Source organism: Euprymna scolopes, chromosome 16 (genome assembly GCF_053919585.1).
Source record: "Euprymna scolopes isolate OS-2025 chromosome 16, ASM5391958v1, whole genome shotgun sequence".
NCBI lineage: Eukaryota > Metazoa > Mollusca > Cephalopoda > Sepiida > Sepiolidae > Euprymna > Euprymna scolopes.
The window spans coordinates 144,681,595-144,703,542 of NC_136497.1; the positions used below are offsets into that span (position 1 = coordinate 144,681,595).

Sequence of the window (21,948 nt, forward strand, 5' to 3'; positions counted from 1 at the left end):
AATTAAGGCTCATCAATCGAAAAGAGGGGATGACTTTCGAAAATATCGGCGAAAAAATCGATCCCTTCCTCTAGAAAAGTGGCCAGTAAAGGGCGAAGAAATTAATGTTTTGGGACAATTTTTCGATATTTATTGTCCGAAGGGTAGAACTTCAAAATGATATGAATCTTGTGAACATCCTTTGCTTCTGTCGAAAGTTTTAGGCAGACATATAAACATACATACATTTAAACAGACAGGTTAGATTTATATAATAGACAAGCAGGGGGTACCCGGCATTGCCCGGGTGTTTGGAGGTGTGTGTGTATTGGGGGGGGGCAGATCAAAACAACTCTATTTAAAAAAAAAAACGTTGACTGGGTGTTTGGAGGTGTAAAAGAAAAAAATGTTTTAGTAGAAAGGTAGGCTTGAACCCCAAACCTTTGACGCAGAGGTTTTTTTTTTTTTTTACACAGTGATCACCACTTATCAAGGCCCGGAAGCCACTCAGGGATAAGGGTTATTGCAAGTACATTACGCTAGTGTGGAGATTTGATGAAGTGTTTACTTAAGGGGGGGGGGGTTCATTAGGAATTTGTTAACATTGGACTTGAAGACATCCAAGTTTTAGTCCGGTGGGAAGCAGGCAGACGGAACAGAGTTCCACAGGCGTGCAGTTCTAAGAAAGAAGCTTTGTTCATGAATCCACGTTTTGATTTAGGCACAGATATAGAGTGGGGGAAAATTGTCGGAGGAGTTTGGTAGAGTTCTTAAAGGTCAAATCGTTGAAATTTGACCCCTTAACAGCCAAATTTCTGGCTGACACCCGCCACATCGATTTTCCCAAATCTCAGTACCCGGTATTTCAAATTTCGAGTCTATAGACTAAAAATTGACAGAGTTATTGCGTAGGGAAATGTACACAGACAGACAGACAGACACGTTCACTTTTATAGATATATAGATAGATATATATACACGCTACCTCCATCTCAGCTTGTATAAATAGGGTGTCCAAAAAGTCACTGAATTTCGTAAAACAATTTCACAATATACGTATACTTTCAATGCTATGTTTATCCATAGTATATTTCCTTAGATATTATCTGTAAAATATCTGAAATAGTAAAAAAAATAATCTTTAATGGTAAAATTTTCAGACACGCTGTATAAAAGGCATTTTAGTCTTCATGTGTGCAAGGTCGATCTTTATTGACTTCAAAACAGTTAAGACGTTGTTTTTTTTTTTAATTTTACACAAATGTACGGTCTGGATGTCAAAGATGTATCCCTGACCTGTACAAATAACGTCTACTCAATCTGTGTCATATAATGTTCCTTGTCAATTTCGGAAAATATACCTGAGCAGCCCCGTCTCCCTGTAGGAGATCATCAAGCGGCTATCCTCATTTTAAGAAATAAAATAAAGTCAGGACAATTGTGTTTTTATTCTTTTATTTGTTAAATAATCATTGAAAAAAACGTGTCGATAAAAACAACTGAAAATATTAATAAACAATTGAAATTTTATCATTTAATTACAACAAATATATCGAAGCATTCAAATATAAAGTTTGAAAATTCATTTTCAATAAAATATTTTCAGAATTTCAATTATCCATTCTCCATCTTTTTCAAAACAAAAAAATACTTTATTTTGGAAAACAAACAAAAGTGGAGGTTTTGGTGATTGATTTATATTGACAGGGAGCAGACATTCTTGTGGACAACAAGAAAACACACCGTCGTAAGTACAATAAAATTGTCCAAACTCAGTCAAACTAAAATCAAAAAAAATATTTTCTTTCTTAAATGAATGAATTTTTTCGCCTTCCAAATTAAAGCATATCATTTCAGAACGATCCCAACTTGAACCCCAAAATTCCCCACTCGAGAAATCAACACGGATTCGTGGACAATATTTTGACTCACCCATTCCTTCATTTGTGGTGGTTTTAATTTCTATGCCTTCTTTAGTAAAGTGATGAATTGCGAAATCAAGATCACAAGTAAAAATTGTTTCTTTTTTTACACACACGGAATAAAATTCGCTTGTTGTTGGAACGATTTTTTGTATTTGTAAAAATGGATCATTTTCAATTCTTTTCAAAAAAATTAGTTTATTTTCTCCACTTCCACAAACAACAAATTCTTCACATGAAATTGAACACATGTCAAGAGGTTTAAAATTTTGATTTTCTTTATCAGACAAAAGAAATTCACTCACAAATTGTCCGATTTCACTCATTTCAATTATTGATTTATTTTCATTATCACACAAAAAAATGTGAGCATCTTTTTCATTGATTAAAATAGTTCTGATATCTCGTGATTCTGGTCCAGGTAGAATCCATTGATTTTCTTTTACAAGTTTTTTTACAGAAATTGTTTTCCGAACACAAGACACTGATGGGATTTGTCGGTTGACCAATGGTTCCATTGCTTGATGCCACCAGTCAGGCAATGTGAAACAGAATTCACGTTTCTCAATCGGTCGCATCCATTTATGGTATCGTGATGGAAGTCTTGATGTCAATAGTTTTAATCCATAAAAGATCTCCCGGTCTTGGTGATCTTCACGAAACACGTGCTGTACATTCTGCAACCAGATTTCGATTTCTTTGAGAATTCTTGTATTTTTGTCAGTAATGTTGCTCCATATTTTAATTTCTTTTGCCGTTTCTTGTCTTATCTTTTCGCACAGATCCAAAGCATCAGACTTGGCATTTTCTATGATCTGTTCATATTTTATCCAAACATTCGCGCATTTAGATTCGCATTCACGATTTAATTTATCCATATATTTGAAACTATTTTCATTTGAAAACTGCAAAAATTCATTAAATTCATCCATTTCTTTCACCAGATTCGGGACTTGAGTTTTCCTTTTTAAAGCCTCATCTTTCAGTAATAATGGAGGCACGTTCATACATTTGCTGCTGCCGGGGTCAGTCGAGTGAGACTCGTAACATGCGTTGCAAAAACACATGTTACATTTGTTACAATACAATTCTACAGCTTTTCCATGCAACGGACATTCATTTCCCATGATCATTTCAATGGCATCCACTCTTCTCATTTCGTCCAAATTTTTTAAAATGTGTTCTTTTATAAATCGATTATGGAGTCGCTTACAATTAATGCAAACCGATTTCTCACATTGGATGCACCAAAAGTTTGCCATAGATGATTTGCCTTCTTCTAGACAGGAGTCACATTTCAATTTGGACAGCAATAATCGTCGTTTAAATTCATTGGCCAAAATAGGTGAAAGGGTCAAACTTTCGTCATTTTGAAATCTGTCACCACATTGCGGACATTTGCCTTCTGTCTCTCCATCTTCTTCTAATGTGTTGCGGAAACATGATTCACACAAACTATGAAGACATGGTAAAGTCTTGGAAGTTTCGTTTAATTGCGATTCACATACAACACACTGGAAAAGTGTTCCATACTCTACAGACGCCATCGATGAAGAATAAAAATGCAAATCAAACTGAAAAAAAAAATACTCAAAAAATTATAATTTAACATATATACAAATTCATTGTCTAGGTTACAATATATATAAACATATATATATATATATATAAACATATATATATATATATATATATATATATGTATATATATGCATATATATGCATATATATACGTATATAATGGGACAACATATACAGAAATCATGAAAAGAGACTACATACATAATATAGAATATATAATACTGTATATTATATAACTATTATAATATATGTGATTACTTGTATATAATATACATAATATCTAAAATATTTATAGAATATGCATAATAATTTGTATATAATACATAAAAATATAATACGTAAAATATAATATGTATAATATCAATATAATACGATGTACACATACGTTAATATAATATTAATTATCTCCATATATTACATTTAGATTGCAGAAATTCCACTCTGCACCAAAGTAGCGTAGGTTTGCAGCAAATGTATTATGTCTAGAATATTAATCATTATCTTATGTAAATTTAGGACAGTATTTTAATACACAGTCGTTCTTATAAAATGCTACATTTCATCCTAGAAACAACATCATTTCTATTGCACCATCTTTAGAAGAAGTAGTTCCTTTTTTTTCCTCTAAATATCAAGTCCTTCTACCGACACCAGTCAACACCGGGAGGAAATACACATCTTTTAGAGATGTGGGGTTACGTCCTTCGTAACTGGATCATAAACAAAAAAAAATTAATAACACAAATACTATAACCGCCTCCCGGAAATTACCGAAACATTTCAAAGTGAACTATAATGTTTGACTCTAACCTTTAATCCTAACCAGAAATTGAGAGTTTAAATACTTCCTAATCCTCTTTACGTGTAATTTTGGAACCTATAAACTGTACATTTCCGACTATTATCACAATCTGTGTGTGTGTGTGTGTGCGTGTGTGTGTACGTTTCTGTTTAACCAGACTGAGCCACAGCAAGGCGTGTGCGGTACAGCTAGTATATATAATGTAATATATACGCTATATTATTCATAACATTATAAAACATGATAGGATGCAATATATATAAAATCATATATCATGGAAATATTATATATATATATATACATATATATACTAGCTGTACCCGGCCACGCGTTGCTGTGGCTCAGTTTGTTAAAATGGAACACATGTGAAAGTAGAGAAAAGTTTGATTCTTTTTTTTAAGAGAATGTACAAATTATTTTTTTTAACAGATGCTAAGAAAATAAACAGAAAAATACTTCCATCATTAATTATGCAAAAAAATAAATAAAATGTTGATTTAGTGTTTCAATATGCTTATAAATTACGATAAAACTTGCTGAGTATGCACTGTTTTACGGTTGTTGTAAAAATGGAACGGAAACTTAAATTTCGCTTCATTTTAATCTTTCTTAATTTTTTAATTGTGCCCCCCAAACGAATATAATCAAAACAGTAACATTCAACAATTGTACTTTATGTATATAAAACACAAAATATTTATTAAAAAAAAATTAAAAAAAAAAAAGTTAATAGGGAAAGGGAAATAATTCCATTTTTAAACGAAAAAGTCAGTTTACCTAACTTAATGTATTAATGCTATTTTTTTTAAGCAAGAAAAAAAAGGTAAATATCCAGATACGCTACTACAGAACTTCGACCACTGTAATTTGTTTTTTTATAGGTAATTGAGGTCGCTGACAACGAATCTGATAGTCAAACTTGGGGCAAATTTACCGTTTGCATGGTATTTACCCCTGAACCCACGAACTTCTTTCCACCATTTTGCAGCTTCCGTTTATGCTACGCGCATGCACGCTGTAGCATAAACGACGGCTTCACCAAGCAAACTACGTTGGGGGGAGGGGATTTTTTTTTTCCAGGACATAGAATTTTCTAATTTTCAAAAATACATTATAGTGCTTTTTGGGTGGAAAATTTAAAATTAGCTGAAAAAGAAATAAAATAAGAAAAGGAAAGCACACCAAGTTGGAAATTTATCTTTTTTTTTTTTTACCTGGAACATCGAATTTTCAAATTTTCCGTAAGTAATGCACCGACATTTACCAATTAGAACACCATTTAACATTTTCCGAAGATTTTACTTTGTACATTGGGGGGGGGTGTAATTATGGGGCGCGCGCGCCCCAACATCAGATTCCCCCCCCCCCAAACAAATTAGAGTGGTCGGTGGGGTTTGTATTACTGTACACATAGATTCGAAAAAGTTGTCAAAAAACAAATATATAACAAATAAATGTTATCAAAGGCAAGATAAGTTACTTTTCTACCAAACTGGATATATTTTTCGTGTTTTTATTCAATGTAACATATTGGGTTTGTATTACTGTACACATAGATTCGAAAACGTTGTCAAAAAACAAATATATAACAAATAAATGTTATCAAAAGCAAGATAAGTTACTTTTCTACCAAACTGGATATATTTTTCGTGTTTTTATTCAATGTAACATGTTTATTCAGCCCGAAAAACAGTGTTTACCGATGTATTGGAAAATTCAAGATGGCGTCTGATTCTCTCTTTTACACGGTAAGTTTGGGAAAAGGTGTTATAAATAAAAACACAGATAAAATACTGTTAAAAACTCGCTCAATATATGTTACCGTGACATAGGTTGACATATATTCGGCGGGTTTTTAATAGTATTTTGTATAGTTTTTTTATTTATAACACCTTTTCCCAAACTTACCGTGTTAAAGAGAGAATCAGACGCCATCTTGAATTTTCCAAGTCATCGGTAAACACTGTATGTTTTTCGAGCTGAATGTTGGGTTTGTATTACTGTACACATAGATTCGAAGAAGTTGTCAAAAAACAAATATATAACAAATAAATGTTATCAAAGGCAAGATAAGTTACTTTTCTACCTAACTGGATATATTTTTCGTGTTTTTATTCAATGTAACATTTTTATTCAGCTCGAAAACCATACAGTGTTTACCGATGTATTGGAACATTCAAGATGGAGTTTGATTCTTTCTTTAACACGGTAAGTTTGGGAAAAGATGTTATAAATAATAAACCGGATAAAATACTGTTAAAAACTCGCTCAATACATGTTACTGTGACATAGGTTGACATATATTCGGCAGATTTTTAATAGTATTTTGTATAGTTTTTTATTTATAACACCTTTTTCCAAACTTACGGTGTTAAAGAGAGTGTGAGACGCCATCTTGAATTTTCGAATACATCGGTACACACTGTATGTTTTTCGAGCTGTATAAATATGTTACATTGAATAAAAACACAAAAAATATATCCAGTTTGGCAGAAAAGTAACTTATCTTGCCTTTGATAACATTTATTTGTTATATATTTGTTCCCCCCCCAAAAAAAAACAAATTAGAGTGGCCGGTGTTCTGTAGAAGCGTATCTGGATATTTACCAAAAAATAATATATATTTAGGTTTGGCTATAAATTCCTAAACTCATTTCACCTTAAATAATTTAGGTGACTGAAATAGGAATCTAATTGAATCTTTAATTTCCTGAATAGTATCCGATAATTAATTTTTCTTCGAGTTATATCGAATACATTAATACGGACTTTAGGGCGTTTTTCGTAATGTTACTGTAAAAATTATTTTTTATTGTTACAAATTACGATGCTTTAAAAAAAGCAAAAATAAATTCTTGCGTTTTTTATTTACTACTGAAAACCATAACTTTAGTAAAGGTATTTTTTGTTTAAACAAAATAAAACATTTTTACTAAGAGTTAAGTAAAAATAATTAGTTCATTATATTCTGCGATCATTATTTGAAAAATACTGCAATTTTCATTAAAATTCGTTAATTTCCTGATTTTTGGTGAATTTTTAAGTAAAGGGAGGAGTCAAAATGTGTATACACTTTGAGCGTCGTCATTCATTTTGAGACCACGTGTGGTTAATTTAAATATCCAGTTTGGCAGAAAAGTAACTTATCTTGCCTTTGATAACATTTATTTGTTATATATTTGTTTTTTGACAACTTTTTCGAATCTATGTGTACAGTAATACAAACCCAAACTTCGGAGGTTGGAATCCCCCCCCCCACCTAAAATGTACATGGAAAAATCGATTTTATAGCGAGATTTAAGAATGGTTAGTCGAAAAAAAGGTGAAAAACAAAACAAATAATCAATAAATAATTGTTACCAAAGGAAATAAATGCTACTTTTTTTTACTTACATTGAATATTTTCAAGCGCTTTTGTGGGTGCCAAATACCTCCAGATTTTCTAGAATTTCCCGCTAGATTGTAACCGAAATCTCCAGATATAGCAGGAAAACCGCTAAATTGTAACACTGGTCACGTGACAGGAAGTGGTAATAAATAATTGTACCTAAATAAAAAAAATGACCTCTCGGTAAAAAGAAATCCACCTATTTATCATAGAAAAATTAAGTAGAATGTTATAATTAAAAAGAAATATATAAAAACACACATTGATATAGTAAACATATTATACCAAAACGTGGAAGCCATCCGTCCAGTGGTTTTTTAGACAATTAATTCCGAACGAACCAATATTTACATTTTTATATATATATATATATATATATATATATATATATATATATATATATATATATATATATATATATATATAGAGAGAGAGAGAGAGAGAGAGAGAGAGAGAGAGAGAGCAAATGAGGGTGAAACTCGAGTTTTGGAGTTTTGGAGTCTGTACATTTTTCACTGCAATGACTCTGGACCTTGGACATGGGTCTAACTTAATAACTTGATTTGAGCCCAAAATAATAAATGTTAAGTGGTCATAATAGGGGTCAAAGTGTGAGCTCTGCGGTGTCTAGCAAATTACTCTGGTCTAAACATTTGAAATTTGACATAAAGGGTATTCAGAGATAGGGCGGTTTATGTTGAAAATGTTTAGTTACCAATATATAAATGCATGTATGTATGTATGTATGTATGTGTTTGGGTATGTGGGTAATCTGCTACCTCAGGGAGATGAACGCCTCTGCCTTGCATTATTTCAGGTCACCCTTGGGCAAGGTGTAGTACCTGTTAGCCTCCCTCTCAAGTTCTGGAGGGTTACTATATTGTGAGAACTAGGGATATATAAATACATATGCATGTTTGCTTGCTTATGTGTATGTGTGTGTATATGTCCAGCTGCCGGAGAGGTTAAAACTCTGTGATAATAAAACATGCCCACTATGCCACTGCTCAGTCATCTCACTATTTCAGTTTGTCACTGTGCAACCAGTGGTAGGGTGCGAGAGGGTACAATATGTGTAGCACAAGCATGTTGTGTCGCGATCTTAATGTGCAGATATCTTTCGCCGAGAAAAAAAAAAAAGAAAGTAAAAGTCCTATGGCGATAGGTGAGTGGCGACATGCACAGGCTTAGCGGGCTGGAAGTGCATAGCTGCAAATCTGCACATAGGCGGCCAGTAAATTATCTAACATTGTCGACTAAATCGCTTACAGGGTGGAAGCAACTTCGGCGGATGATCTGGCGGCTGAACAGCCTTTTCTAGGGATACACTGCTCACCCTTGAATTTGGGAAGGGTCTAGAAAAAGTGACCTACCCTTTTATTAGCTGGTCGGCTTCCTGCAGTTGGCGGCTGCTCTATATTTGCAGGAGAAACAAGATAAAGTTGGAGAAAAATAATAAACAAGGAAAATCAAAATTTTATCAGGAGAGGAATAACCTGACTGTTTCTATGTGGAATGTGAGAACTTTGCTAGATGTCCTGGATAGTGAAGGACCTGAGCGTAAGACAGCTATTGTTGCAAAAAAGTTTGCTAGGTACAGCATAGATATTGCAGCATTGTCTGAAACACGATTGAATGGTGAGGATCAATTGGTGGAAGTGGGCTCGGGATACACCTTTGGAAAGGAAAGCCATCGAGGCTGAGACGAGAGGGTGAAATTGGCTTTGCAGGTCGTTCTGATTTAGTGAAGAAGATTGAACAGCCAATCTGTGTAAGTGACAGAATTATGATGATGTGCTTCCCTCTTGCACACAGTAGGTATATGACAATTTTATCTGTGTATGCCCCTACCATGGGTCATGATGAAGACACCATCACAGCGTTTCACCGAGATCTCAGTCGTACCATTTCCTCTATTCCTTTATCTGAGAAGATCTTACTCATGGGTGGTCTAAATGCAAGTGTTGGCAAGGATCATCACACCTGGGACTCACTAGGCCGGTTTGGTGTAGGTAGGGTCAACAGTAATGGTCTGCATCTTCTCCATCTATGCACTCAGTTTGACCTTGCTATCTGTAACACTTTCTTCAGCCACAAAGACGTCCATAGGTTTACCTGGACCCATCCTCGTGAAAAGCTTTGATCCGTAGTCAATTCTGCTGATTTTAATGGGTCGTGGGCGTATTTTAAAAATAGAATCTATGAAATAAGTGTAGATGTTCTTGGCTTCCGCAAATCTAAACATCAGGATTGGTTTGATGATAATGATTCTGAAATTACTCAACTCTTAAGTGCTAAAAATGAGTTGCACCATAAGATGTTGTCTGCCTCTCATGGAGGCCGAGAGTCCCTCCGACAGTCACTTAAAGCAAACAAGGGTATTCTCCAAAAGCGACTCCTTCAAATGAAGAATCAGTGGTGGGCTAAACTCGCCAACCAAATCCAAATGGCTTTTGATTGTAAAGACCTGAAACGCATGTACCATTTGCTTAAAAAAAGATTTTGGTCCTCAAATACTATCTACATCTCCCCTACTCTCAAGTGATGGAATTGCCCTTATAAAGGATCCTAACAAGATTCTCCTTTGTTGGACCGAGCATTATTCTGATCTCTTTGACAACCCCTCTAATATTGATGAGGACGTCATCAATTAATTTTTATCACAACAGAAGCTTATCCATGAAATGTCTGTGTTCCCATCTGAGAATGAAATTAGAGATGCAATCAAGGAAGTTAACATTGGGAGGGCTCCAGGGCTTGATGGTATTCCTGTGGAAGTCCTCTTACATGGGGGTGATAAAATTGTTGATGAAATTCTTCATCTTATCACTGATGTCTAGAGGGGTGTTCCCGTCCATCAGGATTGGGTTGATGCAATTCTTATATCACTGTACAAGGGAAAGGGGCCCAGGACCGACTGTGGAAGTTATCGTGGGATACGTTTGTTGGAAGCAGTTGGCAACGTATTTTGATATGGTGAACAGAAGTGCTCTATGGATAATTCTGGGGAAGTTGGGATGCCCACCTCAATTTCTACGATTACTCAGGGAGCTCCACACTAATATGAAGGCTCGACTGAACTTCAACGGATGCCTGTCGGAACCCACATTGGTTGACAATGGTGTGAAACAGGGTGATATCCTAGCACCTACACTTTTTTCAATTTATTTTGCAACTTTGTTATCGTATGCCTTTAGGGAATATTCTCTAGGTGTTTGTTTGTGTTTCAGGACCACAGGTAGAGTCTTTGATCTTCGTCGTTTTCATGCTTCTACAAGGACCTTTCAGCACCTGGTTCGTGAATTGCTTTATGCGGATGACGCTGATCTTGTGGCTCATGGTGAGAGGGATATGCAGGGATCTGTTTTCGGGGGCCTGTGCATCTTTTGGGCCTAGTATTAGTCTTAAGAAGACTAAAGTCATATTCACACCTCCACCCGGTGGAACCAAAATATTTTTGTCAACAACCAGAGACTTACCGTGATTGACACATTTGTGTATTTGTGTAGTACTCTCGCCAGAGATGGAACCCTGGATGCTGAGGTCAACTATAGGATACAGCGTGCCACTAAGGCTTTTGGTGGCTTAGAGAAGCGAGTATGGTCTGACAGGGGTATAACTATTCATACAAAGATCAGTGTCTATCAATCTTGTATTTTACCATCCCTGCTTTACATTTCTGAGGCCTGGACAACTTATGGTAGACACATGAAAGTCATGGAGAGAGTGCACCAGAAATTACTGAGACACATTCTGGGCATCAAGTGGACCACTTTTATATCTGATGTGGATGTTCTTATGCGGGCTGATATACCTTGTATCGAGAAGTTGATTATACGCAACCAGATGAGGTGGGCTGGACATCTGACAAGGATGGACGACGATAAAATGCCAAAGCGCCTGTTCTATGGTGAAATTACACAAGGAAAGCGTCCACAACATAAACCGAGGAAACGCTTTAAGGATAATATCAAAGATAATCTTAAAGCTCTTGGTAGTGACGTGTTCAGTTGGGAAAGTGCTTCCAATGATCGTAAAAAGTGGCGCTCCTTAGTCTATCATGGCTGTGTGATAGTTTTGAGAAGAAAAAATATGAGCATGCAAAAATGAAGCATGATATCAGGAAAAAAATCTGTCAGATATATCAGGTCTGTCGGAGGATTTCATGCAGAACCACACCTGTGATTTATGTGGTAAAATGATTTTATCCAGGGCTGGCCTAGCTAGCCACAAGCGTTCACATGGAGATCAATCTTTCTTTGATGGGGGAAACTTTGCAGGGCACAGATGTTCTGTTTACTCTCTGGTCTGTAAATCGAGTGGAGACCTGAAGCGTCATATGGCTACCTGGTGCTATCGCGGTAGTTATTCCCAGTGGGAATTATCGATATTGGATGAAATAACACAGAGGTGGAGAGAGAGCGAAGAAAAGTGTCCGATCCGCTTGGCGTATCTCTCGATAAGAAAGAGTTTTTTTCCTTCAAACTGGAAGCTGTCTGATTTTCTAAGGGGAGAGAAAGGATCAATGCACTGCACCCCTGATTGGTCAGTATGTGGCCAAATACACAGGGGAGAGGCATTGACTTGCGAAAGAAAAAAGTTCCATTTGTTTCTGCTACACCTGTACCTCTACAAAGCCACCATTCGCCCATGCATAAAGTATTGTTGCCACATCTGGGCTGGTGCATCTACCACTTGTCTCTCCCTATTAGATAAAGTCCAAAAAAGAGTTGTCAATCAAATCCGTCCCACTTTATCAACTAAGCTCCAGCCCCTGTCTCATCACCGCAATGTTGCATCACTGTGCCTGTTTTACAAATATTTTAATGGAATGTGTTCTGATGAACCCGTTTCACTTGTATCCCCATATACGTATATATCTCTGACAAACCCGCTTAGCAACAAAATCTCACTCCTTCACTGTTGATGTCCTTCAGTGCCAGAGAGCATGTGAGTAAAAATGAATAAATAAATAAATAAATGTAATGTAAATAAACATATTGTTAATCTTTTCTAGGCATGGTCCTAAATAGTAGGCTGTTATGTCCAAGTGGCGATATTCGCCCATGCATAGAGTATTGTTGCCACATCTGAACTGGTGCATCTACCACGTTTCTCCCTCTTCGATAGGCCCCCCCCCAAAAGAGTCTTTGTCAACGAATCTTCAACTCCTATCCCATCGCTGTAATGTGCCTTTTTACAAGTATTTTAATGGAATCTGATGAACTTGTTGCACTTGTGCCCCTTGATGTACATATTTTCGACAAACCCACTTAGCAACAAAATCACACCCCTTCACTGTTGAGGTCCCTAAATACCAAAAAGCTTTCTACTCTAATAGTTTCTTCCTTTGAACAGCTAGATTTAGAATCTCCTTCCTGCTTACCTGCTTTCCTCACTTTATTTATATGCAAATGTAATGTAAATAAACATCTTGTTAATCTTTTCTAAGCATGGTCCTAAATTGCTGTTATGTTCAAGTGGCGATATGCCTTATTAGGGGTGAATATGAGTAAAAAAAAAAAATTAATAAAAAAGATTTATTCCACTTATTTGATTTGCTTAAAACTCAACAAGAAAAAGACCTGCCATATAGTAGATTACACTGTCCCAACGTGAATATAAAAGCAGCAGAAAACGAAGCAAATTCAAAGAGCTTAATGGTATATGGAACAGAAAACAAACTATAGTCATGCCAATAATATGAATAGCATTTTCAACAGTTTTTTTTACATAGGCATCACCACATTATCAAGGCCAAGAGGCCACTCAAGGATAAGGGTTAAAGAGTGTACAGTAGAAATTGGACAATATAGTAATCATTAGTAATGAAAATTTGGTAAATTTGATAACATATGGAACGGCTCATCAAGAACTTATTTACGTTAGACTTGAACACAATCATATTGTAGTCAGCCGGAAAGCAGGAAAACGGAAGACAATTCCACAGGCGTGCAGTTCTAAGAAAGAAGCTTTGTTCATGGAATCTACGTTTAGGTTTAGGCACAGATAAAGAGTGGGGGGAATTATTGATAGTGTTTACAGCTAGACGAGTGTTTCTTGTGAAAGTTTGGCGAGGGGGGACCATAGATTGAAGCTCAGTCGAACACTTTCTATGAAAATAACGATACATCAGAGACAAACTCGCAACATCTCTTCTGTGAGATAGAGGTTGCAAGGAGGAGAAAAGGACATCTCCTACGAGGCTACGAAGTCTATTTTGAACTATATCAAGGCAGGACAAGTCCTTTCTAGCAGCTCCTGCCCAGATGTGGCAACAGTATTCCATCCTTGGACGTATCTGGCTCTTATATAGATAGAGAATAGCATCAGCAGTGAGATATCTACCGGATCGATAGAAAGATCCCACCATTTTTCCAGCGGCCTTGGCAACAGATTTGATGTACGTGTTCCATTTAAGATCAGGAGTAATGGTCAAGCCCAGAAAACTTGAGGCCTCCTGAAGACGAGAGCCATTCATTTTAATTGATGCCAGATGTGGATCAGAATGTTGATGATGTAAAAAGAGAAGCTTGGTTTTAGATGCATTAAAAGTAACCAGCTACTCCTTTCCCCATTGTACTACGTGCTCAAGATCAGAGGAGAGCGAATTGGAGAGAACTTGGTCGTTTACTATCTTAGATGTGCTACCATAAATGGTAGTGTCGTCAGCATAAATGTCTACAAATGATGTAAGGATGTGATTTGGAAGATCATTAATGTAGATCAGGAAAAGAGTTGGGCCCAGGATGGACCCCTGAGGGACACCCGCATTAATACTGTGAGTTTCAAAAACTATGAAACCCCCCCCAAAACTAGAAGAAATTCTGATCAAAGGAAAGACTGACACCATACACTAATGAAAACAACTGAATTCTTCAGGATAATCGTTGAGTCTAACTCACATAACCAGGTGATGCTGACCAATCACAGGTAAGTTGAAAAAGAATAAAACAGAAAGAACATCACACGAACCCAAGGAAAACAAGACGGATAGAAATCCCATAATAGATTAATTAGATTTATTTGTCGTTTAATTACTCCATTATACAGCAGTCAAATTGTATTAATCATGTCGCAAAATTATTCAAGTATAAACAGCTTAGACAGAGTTGTTCCCCTTTTTAATAATTCCTAGAAATAGTAAAAGTTATTCAATTAAGCATTACCACATATCAATTTAATTAAGAAATTACATAGCAGCTAAATATTTTCTCATTTGGTTTTATAGTCAACAACTCAAAAGCTTACAAAATAGTAGACTGTGTCATCCCTGTGTGACATGAAAAAACACACACAGCAATTACAGAAAGCTTAAGAATATATGGAACATATAGCAAACTATAATCATGTCAACAAGTATTCGAAACAATTTCTAAAACAATAGAAAAGACTATAAGCAATTCTAATCAAATAGGATATTGACATGATACAAAAGATGGCACTGATGAAAACAGATGACATCTCCAGGAAAATTGTTGACTGAAAGCTAAGACACATAACTAGCAACAAAATCTCACCCCTTCACTGTTGATGTCCCTAAATTTCAGAAAGCTTTGTATTCTGATAATTTCTTCCCTCGAACAGCTAGATTTTGGAATTCCCTTCCTGCTGCCTGCTTCCGTGGCTGTACTGCTATGCAGAAGTTTAAATGTAACGTAAACAAATATTTTGTTAATCTTTCCTAAACATGGCCCCAAATAGTAGCCGCTTATGTCCAAGTGGCGATATGTTTTTTAAGGGGTGATTGTTGTTGTGGTTGGTTGTTTTTGTTTTACGGCATATCAACCCTTTTCAGGTTATTTAATGATGAATCCAGTGATCTGGAAGAAAAATTTTTTAATAGAATATATTTGTTTTCTTTTTTCAAATCAGTTTCTATTTAATCCATAGTTGGGACCCTAATAGATACTACCACTCCGGATCAGAGTGGACCTGGGAGCAATGGCAATTAAGAGGTGGCTACACACTCCCCAAAGCCCACAAGCTGGGACCTCACCATCGGATATAGTTTAAGGTCATATCCAGAACTCGTGAACATGAGTAATATATATATATATATATATATATATATATATGTACATATTATAATAATAAAAATATATATACATATTATTATTATAATATATATTATATTATTATTATAGTAATATATATGCATATTATAGTAAAAATATATATATATATTATAGTAATATATATATATATATATATATGTATAATATATATATATATATTATTATTATTATTATTATTTTTATAGTAAAAAAATAATCATAACAGCCCCTTTAAGAAACTCGTTTCTTATCGTTGAACACTTCAGTTGAATTAAATCGGTGAATTTAGCTCTTATGCATGGATCATCGTATAACGATTTGATCACTGTCTGCCTGACGTAAAGAACATTTAAAATTAAAATGTTTAAATTCAACGTTATTTCACACGGTTAACGGTAGCCGAACGGATACGGTCTTTGCTAATCGAGCCAGGGATGGCTCGTGTTGCCGAGTTCGAATCTGTAGACTGGTGTCAATCGTGACACCCTGCACTGAAGATTCCCGAAAGGATGAAACACTAGTGTCTGTAGGTATTTAATTATTATAGTAAATATATATATATATATATATATATATATATATAATGACCTCGTATCGATTACATGTATACGACAAAGACTCATCGAAAATAACAATATAACCTTTGTTTTAATTGTAAGATAAGTTAAACATAAAAATACTTATTTCTCTTAGAAAAAAAACACTTTCGCTTATTATCTTCTTGTAAATTGAAAAGATTTCACGGAAAATACAGTTTTATAATCTATAAATATGAGAATGCGTGTGTGTATATATGAGGACACCTCTCAACCTATATACTCCACGAATTTTTATCTACATACTTTAAATTTGGTATATAGGGTGTTCAGATATGTGGAAAGCTTTCTAATCCGTTTTCATCGGGGGGACGGGAAAAAGGGCTACGAAAGGTCCAGATTGAAAAATTGGTACTTGCGTATCATCAGACATTTATCTGTTTTTCACTGTTTCACGACTGCGCATGCGCGACTCGTTCACATGTCAGCTTCTTTATGTTATGTCCTTAAATGCCAGAAAGCTTTCTATTCTAATAGTTTCTTCCCTCGAACAGCTAGACTTTGGAATTCCCTCCTTGCTTCCTGCTTCCGTGGATGTACTGATATGCAGAAGTTTAAATGTAACATAAACAAATATCTTGTTAAATCTTTCCTAGACAAAGCCCCAAATAGTAGCCCCTTACGTCCAAGTGGCGATATCATAAACAAATATGGTCGCTACATTATATCACTACTAGTATTTTTGCAATATCCTGAAAATTAGTTGCCAGCCCTAATTTTAAATGCGATATTCGTTTTCAGCACACTTGAAAACTCCTTGAAAACAAGTTTTTAAGGTAGCTTCTGTATTGGTTTAATCATGTAAATTTTATCAAACTAAAAAAAGGAAAACAAAAAAATAAATCGCAGCAATTTTTTTTACTGGTTGTCCGACTCGAACTCAGACCTTACGATGTACATGAAAACCAGATTACTTTTACGGGGGAGGGGGGGGGGAATGACAAAGAAAATATCAGAAAAAGGTGAATGGAAAACAAAAAAAAAACGTAAACGATCCAAACAAGAGACAGGAGTATACTATAAAAATATTCCTATTAAACGCTAAAGATAAAAAAAAAGGAAGGAAGAAAATATCTGTGTATGAACGAATTGCTTGAAATAGCGACACGTACTTGACCTTTGCTGAAGTATTTTAATTTATATATATATATATATATATATATATATATATATATATATATATATATATATATATATATATATATTGGGTATTAATCGAAATGGTCCATATACAACAATTTAAGTGAAAGTATATATACGCGGTGACTATATATATATATGATGAAAATAATAGTATTCCCACAAAATAGAGAAATAAAAAGGAACAAATCGTATTATGTGTTCATCAACGTTTCGTCTTTATTTCGTCTTATATATATATATATATATATATATATATATATATATATATATATATACGGAGGGAGAGAGAGAGAGAGAGTGAGAGAGAGAGAGAGAGAGAGAGAGAGAGAAACAAATTCCGAAATTAAATGACTTCTAAAAAATAATTTAAACCACGACGTCCTTATTTTTATTCTTTAGCAGAAGTTTGGAATTGAAACCGATTTGTAACTACCCCACCCCTGACGATCCCCCCCCCCAAGTTATTATTTAAAAAAACATTCTTAACACGGAGGGCGTTTTGTAATTATTCTGTACTTTCACCTAGCAATTTAATAAAATAGAAACATATCATAAACTTAAATTTAACCTGAAAATTAGTACGGTAACATAAGTGCATATAAGGACCTAAACAAACTTAGGAATTTCATCTTATATTTTATCCAGATGAAAAAAAAAACAAAAGATTCAAGTAAAGTGAATTCCAAAGGTTATTTTTTACTTTCTTTCCAACTTAACACTCACCTTTAATTGGCGACTTTTATGGATTTTCAAGTATGCTGAAAACGAATATCACATTCAAATTCGGGGCAGTTTTCTAGATATATTGACATTTTATCCGATGTAGGACTTAATAAATGTAAGTGACATTCGCCATTCTTAACATAGGGAGGGGGAGGTGTTTCATAACACGCATGCACACATTAGTACTAGTTCAGTTGGGAAGACACATGGCCACCAGTGAAAACACAATGGATTACATTGTATATAATCTTAATATCTAAAAAACTGCTGATCTGCCTCAAAATTTAAATGTGATATTCGTTTTCAGCATTCCCCAAAACTTTTTAAGTCGTCATTTTAAACGGTGACTATTGAGTTGGAAAGAAAGTAAAAACAAATAGCATTTAAACAATGGTGTATAATATATATATATATATATATATATATATATATATATATATATATATATATATATTTAAGTCTGGAACCATTTTACAATAAAATATTATCGTAAAAAAGGGGGTTAATTTCTTTTATTATAATCGTCCTCCTTTCCTTTTGGAAAAATAAAATGAAAGAAAATGTAAAAAAAAACAAACAAACCAAAAACTAAAAAAAAAAGTAAATATATCGACAAAAAACGAAATGACCTCAATTTTGAACCGTATTTTTTTCTTTCCATATTAAAACAAAAGATACAAAAAGATGAATCAATATTGTTTCTATTGTGAAAAAAATATAATTTAAAAAATAATGTAATATTTGGAAATAAGATTTTACTTACAATTTATCTTTTGTAAATGTTTTTTTTAACTTCAAGAAGAAAAACGTTTGAGTTGTTGAATTGCTGGAAAAGTTGCTAAAAGTGAAACAAAGTTAGTGAAAAAAGGTGTGACGTCAGACAATTTTGAAGCAATTTGATTGGTTGATTTATAAATAGTACTGGGGCTTTCCGTGAAATCTTTAACTTATTTGAAACCAATAAGTGGAAAATACATGTTTTCGTTCATTTAAATCAAGTTTTGTTTTTGTTTTTTTAACTTTCACCCCAAACAAGTCACAGTGCCACTTTGATGTAGGGGGCTACTATAAATTGTAGGGACATTATGAAGGGAGATGACCTGCATGTTCACAAACTACATTTGAACTTCTGAATGTCAGTACATTGGGAAAGCAATTCCGGGGAAGAAACTATTGGAGGAGAAGGTTTTCTTACACCTAGGGATCTCTACTGTGTAGGGGTGTGATTTAACTGCTTGTCGGGTTTGACGGAGGTATTTACGTCGAGGGAGTACCAGTGCTTGTAGTTACTCAGAGCATTCGCCATTAAAATACTTGTAGAACAAGCAGAGGGATGAAACATTTCGTAGATGGGACAGAGGCTGATGCTTAGATGACAGTTCAGGGCCTATTAGGTTGGCGACTCTCTTTTGAACCTTATGTAGGAGTGAGAGACTAGTAGCAGATACACCACACAAATATGACAACAATAGCTTAAGCTTAGATGACAGTTCAGGAGCTATCAGGTTGGCGATTCTCTTTTGAATCCTATCCAGGAGGGAGAAATTAGTAGCAGACGCCCCATCCCATATATATATATATATATATATATATATATATATATATATATATATATATATATATATAAAATATATATGACGATTAAGCTAAACTGAATATTCGCATAAGCCTCACGAATCCTACAGTGGATGAAACGCAGAATATTCAGTGTAGCTTAATCGCCATATATATTTTATAAATTACTAACTAGCTCTACCTACGTATTGAGCACTTTTGAAGTAAATACTTAAAGTTTACGCATAAATCTATACTTTCGTATATTAAATTTGTGTGAGTAAATGAAGTAGTTATATATATATATATATATATATATATATATATATATATATATATATATATATATATATATATATATATATATATATACTAGCATGGGTGCCCGGCGTTGCCCGGGTGTTTGGAGGTGTATGCTGAGCAAAAAAAAGGGGGTAATTAGCGATACCTCATGGGAAGGTAGAGTTATTTAAGCAACGCGTCGCAACGATTTTCTTTTACGTATTTTTCTTTTATTGTCAGGTTCGAACACAAACCTTACGACGTAGATGAAACTGCACCGTTTTGTCTGAAAGAGATCGGAGGAAAAACAAAAAAAAAAAAATGTAAATACCGAATTAAAGAGGGAATTCATTTCATAAACTATACTGGTAAATAAACAATTAAATGTTTTATTTCGAAATAAAATGCCGAATTTAAATCACTTCTCCAAAATCATAAAACAGTCAAACTGTTTTTTAATAATTGGCAGAAGTTCCCATCAATTTGAGGATAAACAGCAGCTAAAAAAAAACAAAACAAAACAAACAAACAAAAAAATAAAAATAAAAACTCCGGATTAGTATCGGTGATATCGTTTCAAATACAGAAACAAACATTTTTTTTTAAATTTTTAATATGCACCGGCTATAAAGTCCGGATCACTTTTACAAATAAAAAAAAAATACACTCGTGAAAAAAAAAAATCGATATTAATTTATTAATAAAAAAATACAATCCTAAAAATGCATGTGATGTTTTGAAATAAGGTTTTACTTACGGGTTGTCGTCTTAAATGGATTATGCCTTTGGTTCAAGATCAAAGTGTAGTATCTGTTCTTCAGATGCTAAAATTCAATTTCTTGTTCTCTGTTAGTGGAAGAGAAATCTTTCACGACTGAGACAAATTTTATTTTTTGTTCCTTTTCTCCACATTAAAAAACGACCCTGGTGTCTAACTCTGTCCCGTGGGGAGGCAATGCAAATAGGTACAAGTTTGACAGGTTGAATTGCTGAAAAAAAAAATACAAGTAAAAACAGGTCAGGTAAACACGTGTGACGTCACATAATTTCGAAGCAATTTGATTGGATGATTTATAAATAGATAATGAAACTGAGTTTTTCTGTGAAATCTTTTTAACTTCCTAGATCATAATAAGCAAAAGATATGTTTTTTTAAAATTCTATTAATTAAAAAGGACTAAAATAATTTTTTAAATGTTTATATATTTTTATCTACTCATATTTATACGATTAAAACTCATATCTTATTGTTGTCTTTATGTTATTTTTATAAGAAAATCGAAAAAATAAATCATAATGATTTTTATAGTTTGACAGTTTGAACGCGTACCCCACAATGTAGATAAAAACGCGCTTTTAGTCGAAGGGAGGCAGTGAAAAAGGGAGCATCTTTGAAGATGGCCGAAGAATAAAAACAAAGAAATGGTCCGAATTAAAGTGCGAATTGATTCTGTAAAAATATCATTAATTAAACATTGAAACAAGAAGGAAAGGGAAAATTGTATGAACGAATTTAATAAAAAGTGAGAAAGAGCTAATTGTATAAAAAATACACGTACTTGACTTTTGTTGATGTAATGTTTTTCTTTTTAATACGGATTTGAGCATTAATCGCAATAGGCGAGTTATTTAAAGGGTTCCCATTATTAAACTGAATTGAGTATGTTTTGAAATAAAATCCCGCAATTAAATCACTTATTAAAACTCATCACAAAACTATGTTGTTTTATTTGTTAATTTGCAATTTCGTATCAGTTTAAACCGCTGCAAAATAAATAAATAAATAAATAAATTAATAAATAAATAAAAAACCTCAATATTTCTATTGGTTATATCGTTTGGAACACCTAAATACAGAATCAATTAAAAAAAGTGTATAAGCACCTGCTATAAAGTCAAGATCGATTTTACAATAAAATAC

The 21,948-nt window shown here is 34.0% G+C and overlaps 1 protein-coding gene across 2 annotated transcripts; it reads right to left on the minus strand.

Moving 5' to 3' along the window:
- Positions 1-1,417: 1,417 nt before the first annotated feature.
- On the minus strand, positions 1,418-21,029 carry LOC145296145 (uncharacterized). 2 transcript variants are annotated; one of them, XM_080142339.1, is made up of 4 exons: positions 20,785-21,029; positions 18,955-19,029; positions 7,678-7,831; positions 1,418-3,475 (listed from the first exon to the last, which is right to left on the minus strand). In XM_080142339.1, the coding sequence occupies exon 4, from the start codon at positions 3,446-3,448 to the stop codon at positions 1,568-1,570; it is 1,881 nt and encodes a 626-aa protein (XP_079998465.1). In that variant the 5' UTR covers positions 3,449-3,475; positions 7,678-7,831; positions 18,955-19,029; positions 20,785-21,029; the 3' UTR covers positions 1,418-1,567. The 2 variants fall into 2 exon arrangements, with proteins under 2 accessions (XP_079998465.1, XP_079998466.1); XM_080142340.1 differs by lacking the exon at positions 18,955-19,029.
- Positions 21,030-21,948: the final 919 nt, after the last annotated feature.

Bases quoted from the DNA above. Each gene is read 5' to 3' on its own strand.
- LOC145296145 (XM_080142340.1), bottom strand. From the start codon at position 3,448: ATGGCGTCTGTAGAGTATGGAACACTTTTCCAGTGTGTTGTATGTGAA.